The 21,080-nt window shown below is 49.5% G+C and overlaps 1 protein-coding gene across 1 annotated transcript in view; it reads right to left on the minus strand.

Moving 5' to 3' along the window:
• OTOF (otoferlin) overlaps positions 1-21,080 on the minus strand; it is a 206,664-nt gene that overhangs the window by 45,202 nt on the left and 140,382 nt on the right. Inside the window, exons 6-12 of the mRNA XM_073335512.1 lie at positions 15,335-15,411; positions 10,393-10,519; positions 10,003-10,057; positions 7,246-7,377; positions 5,625-5,687; positions 4,907-4,991; positions 2,391-2,550 (exon numbers count right to left, since the gene is read on the minus strand). Coding sequence (XP_073191613.1) covers positions 2,391-2,550; positions 4,907-4,991; positions 5,625-5,687; positions 7,246-7,377; positions 10,003-10,057; positions 10,393-10,519; positions 15,335-15,411 — 699 coding nt within the window. The remainder of the gene's footprint in view (positions 1-2,390; positions 2,551-4,906; positions 4,992-5,624; positions 5,688-7,245; positions 7,378-10,002; positions 10,058-10,392; positions 10,520-15,334; positions 15,412-21,080) is intronic.

The raw sequence follows: 21,080 nt of genomic DNA on the forward strand, positions 1-21,080 counted from the left end.
CTGAAGAAGAACATAGATGAGTGACCATCACATGAGTGATCATCTCCATGTCTGGAGCCAAGTTGGCTTCATTGCTACATCTCTGCCAACTCTCCCGATTCAGCATGGAGACTGGCCGTTTTACGGAGGACTCCCCATGGATCTGGCCTTGCAATGCATGTGACCATTGGGCTGGATCTCATGAACAGGTTCTCATCCATATGGTCTCTGGTCTTGCTATTTATTTCCACCCTGAGATCTGTCCAGGGATAAGTCACTTAAATAGGTGTTGTCCTGAATGGGCAATGAGTGGAACGCCCCTGCCCGTGTGGGACCGCCCCCGCCAGTGTGGGAACGCCCCCACCAGTGCGACCTCCCACGCACCATGCAGAGGACGCCATTTTGCTCAACCAAATGGCGTCTTCCATGTAGTGCAACCATCATGCTGAGCGGAGGATGCCAATGGAATCCTCTGTGTGGCAAAAGTGCCAGAATGCGGCTCTGGCCCCACGACCGCACTATGTTGTCTGGGGCGAGATGGGGGTAACTTCCTCGCTACATCAGTGGACCGCACAACCTTCTGGCTAAAAATGGGCCAGATTGCACCCTCAGTCACCCACCTGCAATCTCAGGGATGTCAGATGGGGCCAGAATAAAGCCTGGGGTGGTTGCAGGAAATGGCGTGGGACATCCCTTCTAGCCTGGTTGCCGGGGATGCTGTATAACCAGGGGGATGCTAGGTAACCAGACAGGGACCTGAGGTTTGGCTTTAAAGGCCCCAGACACCTTGAGCCACTTCATTGGTCTATCATTGTGGGGGTGAACTAAGTTTTGAACCTCATGGACTTTTCTCCTGAGTATTTTGTAGGGATTTTCAGTGCTCTGCATCAACACCTCTGCAGGCTTCCCACCCCTGTGTCCCCCACAGACCCAGGCCAGCAGGGGAGTGGCAGGACATCTTCCCTGCAGTGCCCTGACAATGAGTTTAAGCACGGTCTGAATGAACTCTCCCCTGATAGCTAGTTCTGGAGGGAGAGAGACTTTAGGAGCAAACTGTATTTACATGAACACACCTACTCTGCCTGCGTATCCAGCAGACAGAAGCTGCGTAGCTCCAAGTGATCAGCTTTGGCTGGTGTTGGGTTACAAATCCCTTTAGTACTGAGTGCAGGGATAGTGAAATGTTGTTATCTTCCTTGTATGACTAAAGGGGAGCAGAACTGTGCTGAGCTTATCCCGACTGAGGGGTCACCCTCAGCTGAAAGGAACTTACTAAGCCAGGGGCTCGAATGCCAGACCCCTGTGAAAGTAAGAGGGGTGGGGACAGGTGTTTCAGAGAGGATGTGGGGATTCCCTCCCCTAAACGTCCTTGGGCTGGTTTAAGCTGTTTCTACCCACTGTTAAAAAATAAAGCTAAACAGGCTTCCTTGGGAGCCTTTTGTTATGTTAAAGTGCTCAAATGGAAGTGGGCGTCGCTGGCAATGGGGCAGTGTTTCTGCCCAGTCTGCACAGAGCTGATAATCACTAAGAGACGGGATGTGCAGAGATCACAGCAGGTGGCAGCAGAAGGTGACTGACAGTCGGACAGTGAATGAGCAGCTGGCGAGGTGGCCAGGCTCTCACCCATATGCACCTCTGAGCCCCGGGTGCTCACTGGCCAAGGACAACCACTGTGAGTGGGCTGTGGTGAGGGGGCACAGTAAAGGAATTATTGGCTGTAGAACTCAAGAACACGGGGTGGAAGGCCCGGCCCCACGCACTCTGCGGGGGGGGGGGGGCGTCCTGCTCACAGTTTTATGTTTATGAATCCCACTTGTGGCATTTTCCCTAATTAATGTCGGGTGACTTCTCTCCTTTCATCCAAAGTTTCTTTTCTACACTCAGACTCTGTGCTTGCAAGTGGGGAAGTGTTGCCTCTCAGATGCCCAGGGGTGGTGTGTAAATTTCCCAGGTCACTGGGTGGGGGCTCGAGCCGGTTCTGTGCTGTATTGTTGAAAAGGAACCCCTAGATATTGAACCCAGCTGTAGTTGCTGCTGGCTCCACCTGGCAGAAGCTAGAGCAACCCCCTTTTCTAGAGGAGAAGACAGCCTCCCTGGCCCATACAGTCCTTGGCATCTTTGCTGAGGCTGCCAACAATGTGGCCTGCTGGAGCAGTGGTTTAACAATGCAGGCACTATGCCGAGACCGCTCAAAAGTGTTTTGCCAACAGACACCAACTTGGCTGTCAGTCATGACCGCCCTGGGCTGGACTGGAGACCTGGCAGTTGAAGACCTGTTACAAATCACTGAAACCCATCAATCTACCCCGCATGGATCTGTGGCACAAGGATGGTCCCTGAGCTGTGAGAGACGGCTAATGTTTGGAGGTGGCTAATTCCAGAGTGGTGAACCCAGTTCCATGCTGCCTCACCCCTCGATGTCATCCTCGTCTGTTTCGTTGGCTTTGTGCGGTGTCTTTATGTTGTCCCCTTTCCCCACCACAGCGATGTCACACTTCAGGTACCCTTTCAAGCCGGCCGTGATGTCCTCGGGATCGGACAGGATGGCCCATTTGTGGTAGAACTGATGCTCTGGAAGCCAGGAGGCAGGGAAAGTCAGTCACCAAAAGAAAGTTCAGGGGTTATTTATGGAGTAGGAAACTGTCTGACCCTTTTCTGCGACCTCCATGTGGGAGTGCCTGTCTCAGCTCCCATGAGTGAGAGGAATACAGATGGCACTCCATGCTTTTTATGCTCAAAATCTTTCTCGAAGGGGAAAATCCCAGTGATCTAGCCTGTAAAATACTAGCTGCCTGTTATCTGAAGCTCTCCTGAGCCCACCCCAAATGCCTATATATTTTGAAAACTATGTCAGGGTTTTGTGTAGTGCCCATAGCTTCTCAGTGGAGGCGAAACCCATAGATAAACTGCCGAGTGACCTTATCAACTGCATTTTTCACACCCTTTTGATTGTTTCACCTACACTCGGCCTACCAATTCAGCTCAGCCAGGACAACCACTAACACGCCAAAGCGGCTGTCAGTTTTTAAAAAAAAATCAATCTGCCGCAAACAGGTTTCCCTCTTACCCCACTGAAAATGTGACATTTCTCCCCAGTTTCGCATCGGCAATGGTGCCGGATGGTGAGATTCAGTCCTGGACAAGAGGCAGGGTGGTGGTCCACTATCTTGTAAAGGGCCGCAGTGCCAGAGCAGTGTGAAAGGGCCATGGCCTTAAACTCCCTATAAGAGTGGAGCCTTTTCCAATGGGATACAACCTTTGGCATATTGTGACATTTTGCACCTTAAAAATTGCACCATTATTCTGTATAGAAAAAAAAAAGTAATTTTAGGCCCTTTTAGAGGTTTCTTAAATGTGTTAGCTATGACTTATCTCCTTCCAAGGCAAGCCCACTGTGAACCATGGGTCTAGATAAGCCCTGGGATCCAGGGACCACTTGATGCCAACTGGCAGAAGGCATAAGGGGTGCGTAGGGGTTTATAGGGATCCCCTGGATCTGATGTCTACATAATAATGGGCCAAAGGGTGGAATGTGAGGTCTCCACCAACAGCCAGAGCTACGCTAGTCATCAGGGAACGTACGTAAAGATCCTATTTAATCGGTTAAGTATCTGTACTGAAAACTATGTTCTTAAGGTAGGTGAGTTAAGGCAGGTCAGCTGAAGGTGACAAACAGGTTCTGTTCAGGCAGGGTTAGGAGACACTTCTCCCTCCTTGGCTGACCGTTGTGTATGCTGTATCTTACGACAAGACTCTTTCATACAGAGCCATCAGCTTATCAAGACAGCAGAGACAAGAGATCTCAAAGCTTACAGGAAGGAAGACACAACAGGAGAATTACAGAATTAGTCAGGTATATCAGGAGAATACAAGGGGACACATGGCTTCCTTCCCCTAGGAGATAAGCTGAGAGCGTAAAAAGGGATCACAGCCAACCTGGCAGAAAAACAGCGGGAGAAAGATTTTGAGTGAGCTAAACGTCCTTAGAGAATCATAGAATCATAGAATTGGAAGGGACCTTGAGAGGTCATCTAGTCCAGTCCCCTGCATTCAAGGCAGGACTAAGTATTATAGAGAAGACGGTGTCTTGTTAGTTAAGTCTAGATTCTAGAAGGTGTATTATGATTTTGGTTTAGATGTAACCAATTGTTTCCAAAAAAAGAAAAGGAGGACTTGTGGCACCTTAGAGACTAACCAATTTATTTGAGCATAAGCTTTCGTGAGCTACAGCTCACTTCATCTGATGCATCCGATGAAGTGAGCTGTAGCTCATGAAAGCTTATGCTCAAATAAATTGGTTAGTCTCTAAGGTGCCACAAGTCCTCCTTTTCTTTTTGCGAATACAGACTAACACGGCTGTTACTCTGAAACCAATTGTTTCCAATACTTCTACCTACTTGCGATTATTTGAATCTCTGTTCTTTGTTAAATAAACTTATGCTTGTTTTCACAATAAACATCGCTAAGCCCTGTATGCACTGCTGTTATAGCCATGGCAGTCCCAGGATATCAGAGACATGGTATATAGCCCCAAGAAGCATCACCACCCTGCCTTGCCAGCTGGAGAGACGGGCCAAATAAGTCCCAGTAGTAACATTTCTTGTTGCATGTGTGCAAACACACTGAAGGGAGAATGCAGACGGGCAGACATTTCCTTGACAGGCCTATCAATCAGCTTCTTCGGTCACTGACGTGGCATAAACCAAACACACCGTGGGATGGAAATGGCCCGAAGGTTTTGTCTGCACATCACTTGTGAGCATGGCAGCCATCCCAAGCAAGCGCTGATAAAACCTTAAGCCTCCACCCCCTTCTCTCCATTTCAACTGACCCACAGAGAGGCCAACCCTTCTGTTAACAAAGTGGGGTTTGAGCACAGACTTTTCCCCAGGCATGAACCACCCCCGCCCAAGCCACTGCTACGTACCAGGCTGCGTGTAAACGGTCCCAACATCCATTTTGAAGGAGCCCACCAAGGTCCCACTGCGCAAGAGGTTCTTAGAGTGGATGACCTTTCGATCAACAAAGGCACAAGCAAGTCAGTACGCACTGAGCTACTGCACTGCCCCCAAGCCCAGCCATGCGGGGAGTGGGGCAGCAGGTCCCAGAGTGCGGATTCAGCCTCCCAGATCTGGAAATGTCATGAACGAGATGGGTGCATGGGGGAGGGTTCTCTTAGTCTCCCTTGAGCATGGGCCCACAAACGGCGAAACCCGGCATCTCTGCCGAGGACCTGAATGGCAGGAGGAAGCTGGGAATCAGCATGGAGGTGCGTTAGCAGAGCGGCATGTGACCAGACTGGAAGAGCAGGATGGGGCTCAGGTGAATGGGCTGGGTGCGAGGTGCTGAGACTGGAATTGCAGCATGTGCTCTAGTCTACAAGCGAGCCCTGCGTGGGCGTACCCAGGCCTGGAATAACGGAGGGCCCTGGACTAGCAGAGGGGGCTGTGGGCCAGGAGAGAGGGGCACCGGCAAAGCTCTTGCTCAGGGAAGCTTGCACAGTGGTTGACAGCGGCATCCCCCAGCGCCTTCCCTCACTTTTCACCTGCAAACGCCACCGGCAGGTGAAATGGGCTCTTTCCACCCATACTCTGAAAGGGCAGCGAAGGGGCCGCACACACGCGCACCCGCTCAAGCACGCTTACCGACAGTCTGATGACTTTATCGAACATGACGTCCGGGGGCACGTGGAAATCAAAGACGAAGTACTGCAAAGGAAAGGGAAGCTGTAAGGGAGGGGGAACAAAGGGGTGTGCCTTTCGGAGGGAACGTCAAAATGGCTACCAACGACCAGCCCTCGTTACCAGAGACAACCATCGCATGGGACTGGCTCCGGGCAACGGAAGTTGCTGAGGAGGTGGGGTGGGGGGGAGAAGGAAGATCCAAATCACCTTAGAAAATGACAGCGTTTGTGGTCAAATGGAATGGAAAATATGATCCGCTATGAAAACTGGGTCAATGGGACAAGGGTCAGTAAATTCAACATAGATCAAGCGAACAGACGCTTTCTCTCGTAAAAGCACTCAGAGGCATTGGCTGCTTTCCCTGGGTTTTCGCTCATCCTAGCTGCACAGGTGCTGTCGGGGCAGCTCGGATCTGGTTCTGAATTCCATCCCCCTGACCCTGTCAGGAAGCAGAACCAGTCTCAGGGTGACCTAACGAGCACAGGTGGCCTGCACAAGGCTGCCTGATGGGGTGGAAGAGTCAACAGACCGGCTGCTCAAAGCATTTGCCCCTGGCTTCGATAGCGCTTCGGCCTGCTTGTTTCCACCCTTTCCTTGCTCCAGTTCTGGCGCTGGCCGTAAGGCCCCCAGGGATCTAGAACCCAGGCTGCAGAGCCACCAGGCAAGCGCCAGCTCCAGGCCATCACCCAGAAGCAGCTGCAATTAGCTCGCGCTCCACTGCCCTTGACTCACAGTGGACACAGACCACAGGAAGTCCTGCCTCAACGGTTGTGATAGGCAGCAGCCTCCTGGCTCCTGATTGGCTCCCTGCCCTATATAAACCCAAGGGGCGGTCCAAGATGTGTCCACGCAACAGTGTGGATCTCCTGTATATGCCAGGACCTGTCCTACTCCTGAACTGGCTTCAGGCTTGATTTGAACTTTGCCTCCTGACCCAGACCCTGAAACCTGACTTGAACTCTGACCCTTGGTGTCGACCCTGGCCTGGAACCTGACCGCAAACTCCTGCACTACTCCTCAGGTTTGACCCTGCTCTGACCTTTGGTCCTGACTGCCCTTGATAGGATCCTGAGCCTAGGCTCTGATTCCTGGCTATCGACTCCTGCTCCAACCACTGGCGTGACTGCCCATGTCCCGGGCACTCACAGACCCATCCCGAACACAAGGACACGTATGTTCAAAGCGGACGGACCCTCAGTCAGGCGCTGCCTCATTCACATGGAAAGACCACAGCCAAGCAAGCCACTTGCTGTAGTGTTGGTGTGCTTCGAAGAGCCAGCGTTCTGCGGGAACGTGGGGCAGATCCCACGGTCTCTCCTGCCCCAGGCAGCTAGTCCCACCGGGCCCGTGGAGCAGTACCAGAGGGGCTTTTAATCCCAAGTATTTGGCACGCTAGTCAGCAAGGCAGCAGTTCTCCAAGCCCAGTGCAATACTCTGAGGCGTCCTGTGACTATCAATGGCTAGATCCGACCTTTATCTTCCGCTAACCCTGACCCGAGAAGTCAAACACCCAGCTCAGTCTAGTCTCTACATCTGTCTACAGGTGTGTGTCAGAGCCAGGTCTGGGGAGAGGCCAGCTCACCTCATTGTAGTAGGGGCAGTTGGTTGACTCCTTCATGGATGTGTATTTCTTCTCTTCCCCCACCTCCACGCACACCACGGGGTCCATGTTCAGCCCCACCAGCTGCCGGGCCTCGATGACTGTGATGCTCACCTGGGGAGGGGAGATAGGGACACCCACCCTTGTGAGAACCGGGTTCATCGCTTCTCCGCGGTATCCGCCGGCCTGCATTCGTCTGCTGACGTGAGATCAGTGCTGGTGGGGAGGTGCCAGAGCGACAGCCCGAGACCCCAGGCAGGGTCAGCTTCCCTACCCCAATGCTGCTGATGTCCTCACGCCCTGGCCTGGAGTGGACGTGAGCTTATTTAGGCCAGAGCCTGTCCTCTGAGGCTTGGGTCATGAAGTTGCTCTCATTTCACTAATGGAGTGAAGTTAAACCGATTTAGTTCGGCCAGTGCAGCTTTGCATGTGGACACTCTCCACTGGTTCACACCTGGGTCACACTGGTTTTGGGGTCCCCACATAGTTGCACCAGCTGACCTATGTCAGTTCATACCGTTAGTGAAACTGATATAACATCTGTGTGTAGACAAGCCCTGAGACTCCCAGCTGACAACGATGGTGGCTGGGTCTGTATGAAATGGCCACCCACCCAGCAAGAACTGGACTGAGACCACCTCTGCGCCCCACCTAATTAGCAGCCTCCCTGATTAACAATTTCTCCTCCCCATCCCCGTCATATCTGTCATATTCTGACTGTTACCTGCATCTTTCAGAAGCACCGTATCAGACAGATGAAGTGAGCTGTAGCTCACGAAAGCTTATGCTCAAATAAATTTGTTAGTCTCTAAGGTGCCCCAAGGACTCCGTTTCAGACTGTGGTTCTCAAATGTAATTGATTTCCTAAAATTTTTAGGCGTTCAGCAAAAGCCAGTTTGTTATGGAAAATGGATCTACCGAGGGTTAGCAAACAAGCCCCATGTGTCCCCGACTGTGTTTTGTCATTGCCAGTTCTTCTACACCTCAGAGCTGAGCCATTCTAGACTAAGTCATGTCTCCACACCCTCATGATCTTCTCCATTCCAGACTAAGTCACGTCTCCACACCCTCGTGCTCTTCTCCATTCCAGACTAAGCCATGTCTCTACACTCGTGATCTTCTCCATTACAGACTACGCCACGTCTCCCTTGCCCTTGCAGGACCACAATGATCTCCCAGCTGGCCTGCCCGCTCTTTCCATCTCTTGCTCGTGACTGGTTCAGAATTTACCAGCAGGCTGCATTTCTCCTGTACCCCATGACACTTCCATTACGCCATTAATGACTGAGCTATACTGGCTCCCCATTAGCCTCACAATCCGGTTTAGTTTATAGTCAAAGCTCTTCAGTTTATATCTCCATTGTATTTGCCTAATTTCATTTGGGCTGCTGTTCCCGCGTGGGACTGGCCATCCACTGGCGATGCGTTCCTGGGACATGCTCCCATTTGGTGGAATGTTCAACAAGTCCACCTGTGGCCGAGCGAGTCACTCGTGTCCCTTTCTCCTGACCAGCTGTGATCTAGATGTTTTAGGGCTCTCTAGGCAGCTGCCTGGTATTTGCAAAGGGCCATGAATACAATCCAGCCAATCAATAATTACAACATCTGCTCAAAACAGGAATGGTTGCGGGCATGCGGAGTGAGAGCAGTCAACAGCCAGACTTCCCCAGGACTCCCTGGCATGAGCTACCCTCCCCAGGCTGTTTCAGAAGGGTCATTCAGAATGACCAGACCCCTGGGTGGGTAGGTGAAGTGCTGCAGTCCATACATGGCTAGCCGGGCATTGCTACCCTCTTCCCGAAACATGGGGAAGATGGAAACATGGGCTCATGTAGATGTCAGCCCTTTTCTGGCACAGGTCTGCTCCTTTAATTCAGTGGATGCTAGAGGCCTGGGATTCTGGAGGCTGATGGTCCCAAGGATGAATTCTTGATGGTCCCAATCCTGTGCTTGCTATGGTCAATACATCACCTCGAGAAATAGCCACAGTGACAAGCTCTGGTCTTTAGCCCAGCAGCAGGTCATAAGATGTGGCTTGGTGACTCTTTCTGATCAGGAAGAACTAAATAAAGTTTCCATGGCCGCCCACCCAAGCTTTAATTTAATGTTCCCTAGCCCTAAAGGCATCTCCTTGGAGCTATCTGTAACAGACAGCCGCCTGCTTCAGAGGTCTCCATGTCAGACCCTAGCTGTGTGCCCCTGTTGGTAAGTTATGTCCTGGCCTTTCAGCTCAGGGCGTCTCCCAGTGGGTCGGGACAAATAGAAATGAAGATACACGCTGTAAATACATGGAACCCTGGGCATCGCCCGTTTCTGTCCTGTGCCGCCCACCCCGCAGCCTGCCTGCTAGCCGCTTGGTTGGGGTGGGACGGGGCACGCAGTTCGGCTCACCAGGCAGGGCTGGACCATTGCTCTTCCCCCTAAGCAAAGGCCCCTCTCCCAGGCTGCCCGAATGAGTCTTCTCTTCCCTTCTGGAAAATGTCTGGCCTGCACATCCTCAGCCTTGCCTTAGCCGCTGGCCTGCACTGTTTTCGAGCCCGTTACAATAAACTTCCCAACCGGCCTGAGAGCAGTGAGGCAGACGGCTGAGTTTGGAGGTTCCCCCAAATGTTTGCAGGGAGTCTCTTCCTCCCCCTCCCTCTTTTAATCTCCCCAGCAGGGCATTCTGCTCCCCCCCGCCAGCCTCTAGCCCCAGGAGCATGTGGAGGATAGGCAAGGGGTCACAGCAGCCCCACTTACTTGGTAATCCATTGGCCGGCCAGCACTGGGCTCCATTTTAATGTCAGGCTTTGACCTTGGAAGGGGAGGAGAAAAATCAATGTTCATAAAACAAAGAGATGAGCAGCGTATTCTGGCTGCTGCAAATGTGGAGACCTTGACAAAATATTTGCAAAGCTATTGAGCCTCTTCCCGCCTCTCTCTCTCTGGATCTAAGCGATAGGAAACCTCCCCTGCCCCGAGTTTTGCCTTCTGCAGGTGGCAAGATCTCTGGCAGGTCTTTAAAGAGCCATCGCGGTAACAACCCTGGCTCACCCCCTCACCCCCCGAACGCAGGCGGAGTGTGCATCTGGACTGTGGGCCGGGTGATGTCACTTTCTGTCTCGTATTGGCTCAAATTTCCTCCCTCACCTCTTATTCGACACATCGGTGGTAACGGCTGTGACCGAAGCCAGAGAAATGGTGTCTAGGTCGAGGCCTCCTCCGAGCCGCATGGCTTTCCGGTCCAGGTCTCCTGCCTCCAGAATGGCAGGTTCATCTGATGGACGCACACAAACACAGACCAAAGAATGACTTTCCCTCGTGCCCGTGTCTCCCCTATATAATAGCGCGTTAAATACCCAACGGCTCAGCGAAGGCCAGTCAGTGACTCCGAGTCATCCAACCCCAGAATGCAAAGGCAAGGGTCCCCACATCAAATTATAGGCAAGAGTTTTCAAACCAAGGGAGCGGAAGCAGGCTTTCATGCTGCATATAATTAACCTGTGAAATTTACAGCTGTAGGATGTTATGGAGGCATATATCTTAGAAGGATTAAAAAACACAAAGGATCAGAGACATTGAAATTAGCATAATACCTGAAGTTACACTGGCCAGGAGAAGAGTTAGAAAGCTAGCAAATCTCATAATTCAGGACTTGGTGGGTCAAGAAGAATTTCCCCCTATGGTTCAGTGTTACTCAGCTAGATGGATGATGGGTGTGGGCGGGTCCCATGCTCTGCCCTAAAGCACCTGGCATTGGCCACAGCTAGAGAAAACATACCAGACTTCATGGACTGCAGATGTGGCCCAGATGTGGCATAAAGAGGGATACAGGCGGTTCCTATATATATAAGGTGAGATGCTGAACCAGATGGACTGTTCCTCTGTTTGGATGTGGCAGAAAGTGAAATACCAGACTAGATCATAGATATTGGACATGGGGGAATCATAGAATCATAGAAGATTAAGGTTGAAAGAGACCTCAGGAGGTCATCCAGTCCAACCCCCTGCTCAAAGCAGATCCAACACCAACTATATCATCCCAGCCAGGGCTTTGTCAAGATGGGCCTTAAAAACCTTTAAGGATGGAGATTCTACCACCTCCCGAGGTAACCCATTCCAGTGCTTCACCACCCTCCTAGTGAAATAGTTTTCCCTAATTTCCAACCTAGACCTCCCCCACTGCAACTTGAGACCATAGCTTCTTGTTCTGTTATCTGCCACCACTGAGAACAGCCAAGCTCCATCTTCTTTGGAACCCCCCTTCAGGTAGTTGAAGGCTGCTATCAAATCCCCCCTCACTCTTCTCTTCTGCAGACTAAATAAGCCCAGTTCCCTCAGCCTCTCCTCATAAGTCATGGGCCCCAGCCCCCTAATCATTTTCATTGCCCTCCGCTGGACTCTCTCCAATTTGTCCACATCCTTTCTGTAGCGGGGGGGAGGGCAAAACTGGATGCAGTTCTCTAGGTGTAGACCTCACCAGTGGTGAGGAATAATCACTTCCCTCGATCTGCTAGCAATGCTCGTACTAATGCAGCCCAATATGCTGTTAGCCTTCTTGCCAACAAGGGCACACTGTTGACTCATATCCAGCTTCTCGTCCACTGTAATCCACAGGTCTTTTTCTGCAGAGCTGCTGCTTAGCCAGTCGGTCCCCAGCCTGTAGCAGTGCATGGGATTCTTCTGTCCTAAGTGCAGGACTCTGCACTTGTCCTTGTTGATCATCATTAGATTTCTTTTGGCCCAATCCTCCAATTTGTCTAGGTCTCTCTGGACCCTATCCCTACCCTCCAGCGTATCTACCTCTCCTCCCAGTTAGTGTCATCTGTGAACTTGCTGAGGGTGCAGTCCATCCCATCATCCAGATCATTAATGAAGATGTTGAACAAAACCGGCCCCAGAAGTGACCCCTGGGGCACTCCGCTTGATACCGGCTGCCAACTAGACATCGAGATGTTGATCACTACCCATTGAGCCTGACAATCTAGCCAGCTTTCTATCCACCTTATAGTCCATTCATCCAATCCATATTTCTTTAACTTGCTGGCAAGAATACTGCTGGAGACTGTATCAAAAGCTTTGCTAAAGTCAAGATATATCACGTCCACCGCTTTCCCTATCCACAGAGCCAGTTATCTCATCCTAGAAGGCAATCAGGCTGGTCAGGCATAACTTGCCCTTGGTGAATCCATGGTGACTGTTCCTGATCACCTTCCTTTCCTCCAAGTGCTTCAAAATGGATTCCTTGAGGACCTGCTCCATGATTTTTCCAGGGACTGAGGTGAGGTTGACCAGTCTGTAGTTCCCCAGATTCTCCTTCTTCCCTTTTTTAAACATGGGCACTATATTTGCCTTTTCCTAATCATCCAGGACCTCTCCCGTTCGCCATGAGTTTTCAAAGATAATGGCCAATGGCTCTGCAATCACATCAGTCAACTCCCTCAGCACTCTCGGATGCATTAGATCTGGACCCATGGACTTGTCCAGCTTTTCTAAATAGTCCTGAACCACTTCTTTCTCCACAGAGGGCTGGTCACCCCTTCCCCATGCTGTGCTGCCCAGTGCAGCAGTCTGGGAGCTGACCTTGTCTGTGAAGACCGAGGCAAAAAAAGCATTGAGTACTTCAGCCTTTTCCACATCCTCTGTCACTAGGTTACCTCCCCCATTCAGCAAGGGTCCCACACTTTCCCTGACCTTCTTCTTGTTGCCAACATACCTGAAGAAATCCTTCTTGTTACTCTTCACATCCCTTGCTAGCTGCAACTCCAGTTGTGCTTTGGCCTTCCTGAGTACACCCCTGCATGCTCGAGCAATATTTTTATACTCCTCCCTAGTCGTCTGTCCATGTTTCCACTTCTTGTAAGTTTCCTTTTTGTGTTTAATCTCACCGAAGATTTCTCTGTTAAGCCAAGCTGGTCCTACTTTCTGTGCATCGGGATGGTTTGTTCCTGCACCCTCAGTAAGGCTTCTTTAAAATACAGCCAGCTCTCCTGAACTCCTTTCCCCCTCATATTAGCCTTCCAGGGGATCCTGCCAATCCGTTCCCTAAGGGAGTCTAAGTCTGCTTTTCTGAAGTGCAGGGTCTGTATTTTGCTACTCTCCTTTCTTCCTTTTGAACATCTAGTCCATTTTTCCTAGGCTTGTTCCCTACAGCACATGTCTTATCTGGTCTAGTTTGAAATGTTTCCTGCAAAGGGGTTTCCTTCTACCATTTCTCCTGGGAGCCTACTCCACAGCCTAACCCATCTCTCTGTGATGAAGACTGTTGTGATATTTATCTTGAGTTTCCTTTTCCCAATTCCACATCATGATCCCTAGTTACGTCCTCCAGCACCATGTTAAACTATTCCCCTCCCTCCCAGGGATTAGAGCTTTCAGAAACCCATTGTCATGTCTCCGCTGAACCGTCACTTAGCCAAGCTAGATGGGTGCTCAGTCTGCTCCAGGCTGGGATACTGGATAAGATGGACCAGCTCTGGGACAGCATGGGGCGGGACTCCAACCAGAGGGACCAGTGATCGGTTTGGTATGGTGGGAAGAAGGTGGGACTCTGTGCCGGATGGACCATTGCTCCGCTTATTCACACTGGCCAGTCCGATGCTTCTCTTCCCGCCCATGTTTCGTTGCAAAGGAGGCTGCATTACAGAGCACTAACCTATCGTGTGACAGCACCCTCTTGGCTCACCTGCGCATGCTCGACCCACTAGTGACGCGGTAAGTACCGCACAGTGTATTTCGATATTAGTGCGATGCAAGGCAAGCGGCCTTGTAATCACAGGATGCAACACGCATGTCTCCTGGCCTCTCAGCTGCCAGCACCAAGGTGACATGGTAATGACACCTTAGCCAGGTGAGCCCACTACAGCCCTCTTGAGCTGCTGAGGTTACGTAAGCAGAGAGGCATCTGCAGCTGGTAACACAGAGCCACAGCAGTGGGGGAGAAACGGATGGATGGGGACAGGATATTCCTCCATCAGACCCTGCACTGATGCTGCACACGGTACCCAGCCCCTGCAGCCCAGGTGCGACAACAGCCAGGAAGAGAATGCCCTCCAGGCACAGCCTGCCCTCACCCGTGCATCCTGCCCAGAGATCAACACTTGACTTGCCCCGTTGTCTTAACTTCCTGTGTGTTCTGAACAGCGACGCAGGGCAGGTGCCGAGGGGTGTATCCATATCGTGTTTCTATAGCTCTTTCCTTCTCCAAAACTCTAATCAGAGAAGTATAGGGCTGGAAAGGACCTTGAGAGGTCGTTTAGTCCAGTCCCCGGCACTCAGGGCAGGACAAAATAATAACTAGACCACCCCGGCAGATGTTTGTCTAACCTGCTCTTAAAAAGCTTCAATGATGGAGCTTCCACAATCTTTCTAGGTAATTTGTTCCACTGATTACCCACCCTGGCAGTTGGGAATTTTTTCCTAATGTCCAACCTAAACCGCCTTTGCTGTAATTTAAGCCCATTGCTTCTTGTCCTCTCCTCAGAGGCTAAGGAGAACAATTTTCATCCCCCTCCTTGTTAACACCTTTTATGTCTCATTTCTCCTACCAATCCTTTTCCCGTGGCTCTATTTCCATTGACGTCTGCACTCATGGGGAAAAAAATCCTAACTATGCCGACAGATCTGTCCGCCTATCAATCATTCGGGCTGGCTGGCAAATAGTAAGGATTTTCCATGGAAAATATTTGAAAAGAAACAAGATTTTTCCCTCCCCCAAAATTTGAATTTTTTTCATCTAAATGGAAAAAAATCGGTTTGATTTGAATTGAAAGAAAACGAAAAAAAAATCTGTTTCACTCACCCCGTCTTTTCCAGGGGGAAGAGGACCCTTGAAAAACGAGGGTTCAGTTTGATTTTGATGAAAAATTGAACAGTTGAAAGAAAAAAGATGAAAACCATTTTTACGCATTCACCCTCTCTCTCCCCCTGCCCCCCCGTCGGTCTGTAACATGCAACATAAAGAAGCAATGGAGCAGCACAAGTTGATGGGGTACTTGCAGGTCATTGCTAACTCAGCCAGCAGCTGCCTGGTCAGCCAGATTTCAGCGTGGTCTCACCCAGCTGGGGCCCAGCTCTGCACAGCTGCACGTACCTTGCTTTCGGTGAGGGTCTTCCTTTGGGGGCCGTATCTTGCCCAGCTTCATGGCTGAAAAGACTCCTTTCCCAGCTCTGCAAGAAGTGGGGGCGGGGGGGGGGAAAGGCAGAACTCACTAAATACAGGAATTGCAGATATTTTTTTCTGGGCATTTCAGCGCTCTGGGGGTTAACCTACCCCAAACTAGGACACGCTACTCTGGGACTCAGATGCGACCTAGATTTTCATCTGTAGATCTCAGAGTGTTTTACAGAGGAGGCCAGTATCGTCAGCCCCATTTCACAGCTGGGGAAATGGAGGCACAGAGCAGTGATGTGATTTACCCATAGTCACCCAGCAGAAGAGGAGGGAAGAGAACCCAGCTCACCCAAGTCCCAGTCCAGTGCTCTATCTACTAGGCCACTCTGCCTCTCTCACGCAGTAACCATACCCCAAACTAGGGTGAAAATATCAGCTAAAATATTCCACTCTGAGTGTTAAATACCAATCAGCCTATCCCAGACTAGAACCAGAATACCCCCAAACTGGGGCTAAAACACCAGGCTGAAATGGGGCCAAGACACCCCAGATTGATAATGGTGACGAGCCATGTGCGCTTGCAGCCATGTGACTCTTTTTCCATAAGCTGCCTACCGGCCACAGGTCAGCGGGGGGTGGATTTCCCCACGCAGAAGGGCCAGCACAAGCCCCAGGCACCATGGACATCCCGCAGTGGTTGTGCTTGGTCTCTGCACGGGGAGGGGGGGAATTTTCACCCTGAATCATTTTGAACCATAAGACTTGGCCTGCAGCGTGTTTGCCAGCCGCTCATTGCAAATATTCAGCCTCCGGGGCTGGCTCCTTAACTGGCGCGAGTTGTCCTAGAGCGCTGTTCACTGCACTGGAGCTGCAGCAATTTATAGCCGCTGAGGAGCTGGCCCCTGAAAGCCAGAGTGCGTTGATTACTTTGGATTAACTACACAGATCACATGGTATTTTTTTATGTTGCCTGATTGGATGAAAGTGTCTCAGGTTCCTGGCACACATAATCTCACTTATGGGTTCAAAATTCACTTCATAGAATCATAGAATATCAGGGTTGGAAGGGACCTCAGGAGGTCATCTAGTCCAACCCCCTGCTCAAAAGCAGGACCAATCCCCAATTAAATCATCCCAGCCAGGGCTTTGTCAAGCCTGACCTTAAAAACTTCTAAGGAAGGAGATTCCACCACCTCCCTAGGCACTTGCTGTTAATATTCACTGAAAACTCATCAGCCCCACTGTCAGGGTTCCCTCCCCACTCTGGACTCTAGGGTTCAGATGTGGGGACCTGCACGAACAATCCCCTAAACTTATTTTTACTAGCTTAGGTTAAAATCCCCAAGGCACAAATTTCACCTTGTCCTTGAACAGCATGCTGCCACCACCAAGTGATTTAGACAAAGAACAGGGAAAGGACCACTTGGAGTTCCTATTTCCCCAAAAATATCCCCTCAAGCCCTTACACCCCCCTTTCCTGGGGAGGCTTGAGAATAAACAAGATGAGCACAAACCAGCCTTGGATTTTTAAGACCCAAAAACCCCAATCAGATTCTTAAAAAACAGAACTTTATTAGAAGTATAAAAAAAGATAAGAGAACAACTCTGTAAGATCAGAATGGAAGATAATCTCACAGGCAGTCAGATTCAAAACACAGAGAATCCCTCTAGGCAAAACCTTAAGTTACAAAAAGACACAAAACCAGGAATACACATTTCCTCCAGCACAGCGAACTTCACAAGCCAAAACAAAGAAAACCTAATGCATTTTCTAGCTAGATTACTTACTAACTTTACAGGAGTTGGAGGGCTTGCATCCTTGATCTGTTTCCGGCAAAGACAGTAAAAGCCTTCCCCCCCCCTCCAGATTTGAAAGTATCTTGCCCCCTCATTGGTCATTTTGGTCAGGTGCCAGCGAGGTTATCCTAGCTTCTTAACTCTTTACAGGTAAAAGGACTTTGCCTCTGGCCAGGAGGGATTTTATAGCACTGTATACAGAAAGGTGGTTACCCTTCCCTTTATATTTATGACACCCACCGACATTCCTGCCAGTAAAAATGCTTGCTAGAATATTTCTTCAACACTTGCTGATTTATAATGGCATTAAAAATGGGGATCGGGGGGTATTCTGGCTACCTTAGACTCATAGACTTTAAAGCCAGAAGGGACCATCATGATCAACAAGTCTGACCTCCTGCACCTCACAGGCCACAGAACCTCACCCACCCACTCCTGTAATAGACCCCTAACCTCTGGCTGAGTCACTGAAGTCCTCAAATCATGGTTTAAAGACTTCAAGTTACAGAGAATCCACCATTTACTCTAGTTTAAACCTGCAAGTAACCCATGCCCTGTGCTGCAAAGGAAAGCAAACGCGCTCTCCCTCCTCCAGAGTCTCTGACAATCTGACCTGGAGGAAAATTCCTTCCCAACCCCAAATATGACAATCAGTTAGACCCTGAGCATGTGGGCAAGACCCACCAGCCAGACACCTGGGAAAGAATTCTCTGTAGTAAATCAGAGCCCTCCCTGTGTAGTGTCCCATCTCCAGCCGTCAGAGATATTTGCTGCTAACAGTTGCAGATCTGATTTAAAACGACAACATACAACCAAGGCAAAGCTAGGCACAAAGTGGGTTCAAAACACAGCCAACGTGAGTTTAAATGGATATTCATGGCAAACATTTTGCGGTGTTTCTGGCTGGTTCAGTACAATATGCTAGTCTGACATGACAATAATTTAATATACTGGCTCCCAAGCTGAACAGAACTTGGTTCGCAGGGTTAATAAAATATAGTTCTTTAATACACTGACAACTCTAGCACGGCAGACTGGGTTCATTTCATCGGACGGCATAATAAATATGCAGAGCTTGTCAAGTAATATAACAACTGACTGCAAGTATTTTTGCTCTTTGGTTTCACTGTTATTTGAGTTGGGGGAGAGCTAGGTGAAATTCTTCAACCAAAGGTTTTTAGGTGAAAAATTCTGGTTTGACTAAAAGGTTTCGCAAATTCCTGTTGATTTCACCAAATTGTTCACTTCAAAGCACCGACCCCCCGTCCCAATTTTAAAAAAATCAAAATGTTTCATTTCAACATTTTCAAAATGAAATGTCTGGATTTTTCACTTGGAAACAACTTTTGGTTTAGAAATTTCATGTAGTTTAAAAAAATTAGAAAACTTGAAAAAGGCTCAAAATTGAAACGAAACATTTAGCTTGACCCAAAGCATTTTTTCTTTGATTTGCCCAAAATATTGAAAATGTTTCACATCTCTTGTGCCCCAAACCATTCTTTTGTTTCAATTTTTCAGAATTGCCAGCGATCCAGAAAAATCCCTTATTCAGCCAGCTGTAGCTGGGGGTTCACTGTTACTTATGGAATCATTTTATCTGCTGTTGGTCGTGGACGGGCACCAGTTATCTTGGTGAAAATATTACTGAATCTGGAAAGTTTCATGACTTTTTCACTTCAAGAATGATTCAGCTGGACATCGGGACCAGAAAGAGTATTCTTCGCTATTCTCCAGGCACCAAGAAGCAGAAACAAGGCCTCACGGTACAGATGGCCAATCCTATGCCACAAATACCGAAGAGCAAACAGCTGCAGCTACAGAGTGAACTACTTGTGACCAACCCAATGGATGAAGTTTGTTTGCTAATCTCTGAGTAGGAATATGCTTGAGGGTTTCACATACATCCACAGCAGTGACGATCGGGGAAAAAAGGATTAACTGGATAATTTGTACATTCACGATGAGTGAAACTCACCCCGTGCTGTAGGGCAAGGCACAAGGCCCATGACCCACATACATGCAGCGTTTAAGTGGGACTAAAGTGATGTAAGAAGCGTTAAAATCAACGGGCAGATTTCTCCTTGCTGTTACTCCACTGCGTGTGAGTTTGTCTGGAGGTGACTGAGAAAAGAGCAGAACTGAAAAGCAGTTTATAAATCTGTACTGATCTCTGCTTAACAACAATCTTCTATTATTCAGCTTGCAAAGAGCTTTTGCTTTAAGAACATCATTCTCTCCAACATCCCGCTTCCACTTGGCAGCTGGAGAACTTCAGCAGATTCTGAGCATTTGGGCAGGACTGTAATTATTCCTCCCGATGTAATTAAATGTCGTTCTTTTTAATTAGTCGCTCCAAACCCCAAATCCATCTCCGGCCCAGGGGTGGTACAAGACAGCCGCTTACTGGCAGCTGATTAGCACATAATGAACAGCCACTGAAGCCATGGTATTAAATATTAAGGTGTGTTTTAATTTGGGAACAAAAAAGAAGGCAGAGGGTGTGTGCGTGTGGGCGGTAGGGGGGCGTTGCAGCACTGTAGGGTGGAATCAGAGAAGAAAACAATGCTCCTAAAGCTCCTCTATGCACGGCAAAGAAAGAACTCATTCCAATGGCATGAATGGGAATCACAGCTCCCATTCAGCATAGCCCTTCAGCACAGGTCTAATCCGTCTCAGCAAACCAGTTCAGCACTGGCTTCCTGTTAAGCATGTTTGCATGCTCTTTGCTGAATCGGGATGGGTGGAAGTGTGTGGCTGAAGGTTTGCACATGGGAATCATTAAGAAAGGGAGAGATAATAAGACAGACAATATATTGCCTCTCTATAAATCCATGGGACACCCACATCTTGAATACTGCATGCAGATGGGGTTGTCACATCTCAAAAAAGAGTTATTGGAGTTGCAAAAGGTTCAGAAAAGGGCAACAGAAATGATCAGGGGTATGGAACAGCTGCCCTGTGAGGAGAGATTAATAAGACTGGGACTTTTCAGCTTGGAAAAGAGACAACTAAGGGGGATATGATAGAGGTCTATAAAATCATGACTGGTGTGTTAGTCTCTAAGGTGCCACAAGTACTCCTTTTCTTTTTACAAGAACTAGGGGTCACCAAATGAAATTAATAGGCAGCAGGTTTAGAACAAACAAAAGGAAGTATTTCTTCACACAGTCAACCTGTGGAACTCCTTGCCAGAGGATGGTGTGAAGGCCAAGACTATAACAGGGTTCAAAAAAGAACTAGATGCGTTCGTGGAGGATAGGTCCATCAATGGCTATTAGCCAGGAAGGGCTGGTGTCCCTAGCCTCTGTTTGCCAGAAGCTGGGAATGAGTGACAGGGGATGGATCACTTGATGATTCCCTGTTCTGTTCATTCCCTCTGGGGCACCTGGCACTGGCCACTGTCGGAAGACCGGATACTGGGATAGATGGACTTTTGGTCTGACCCAGTCTGGCTGTTCTTATGTGCTCCAGCACTTTGCTAAATATTTCAAGGGAGGACTACGAACAGCCCCCTGTATTGTCTGATATTTTCACTAGGAGGCTGTCATGATCGCCCCACCACCGCCCTCAGCATTCCCCGGGGAACCTTTGCAACTCTCTCCATGGACCTCATCCCCAAGCCCAGCTCTCTGCCTCTTTCACCCACCTTCTCAATCAGGTCAGCAGAGGACACCCCTGTGCTGGCACAGGGGAGCCAGAGCAGCTTCATTTAAAGGGGCCAGCTCCCCTACGACAGAGTACAACCGAGGGCTCCAAAATGTGTGTCTTGTCTTAAGGTCCCTGCCGGATCCTCTAGCCCATGCTGGAGGAGGGTTCCCAGCCCTGGCTGACCGACACGGAGTAGGGTTTATAGGAACAGGAGGCTTCCCCCATGAAGATAAGAGCTCAGGGTTAGGACCTGCCACACATGTGCATCCCTTCCCCGCTC

This window comes from Lepidochelys kempii, chromosome 3, assembly GCF_965140265.1.
Source record: "Lepidochelys kempii isolate rLepKem1 chromosome 3, rLepKem1.hap2, whole genome shotgun sequence".
Taxonomy (NCBI): domain Eukaryota; kingdom Metazoa; phylum Chordata; order Testudines; family Cheloniidae; genus Lepidochelys; species Lepidochelys kempii.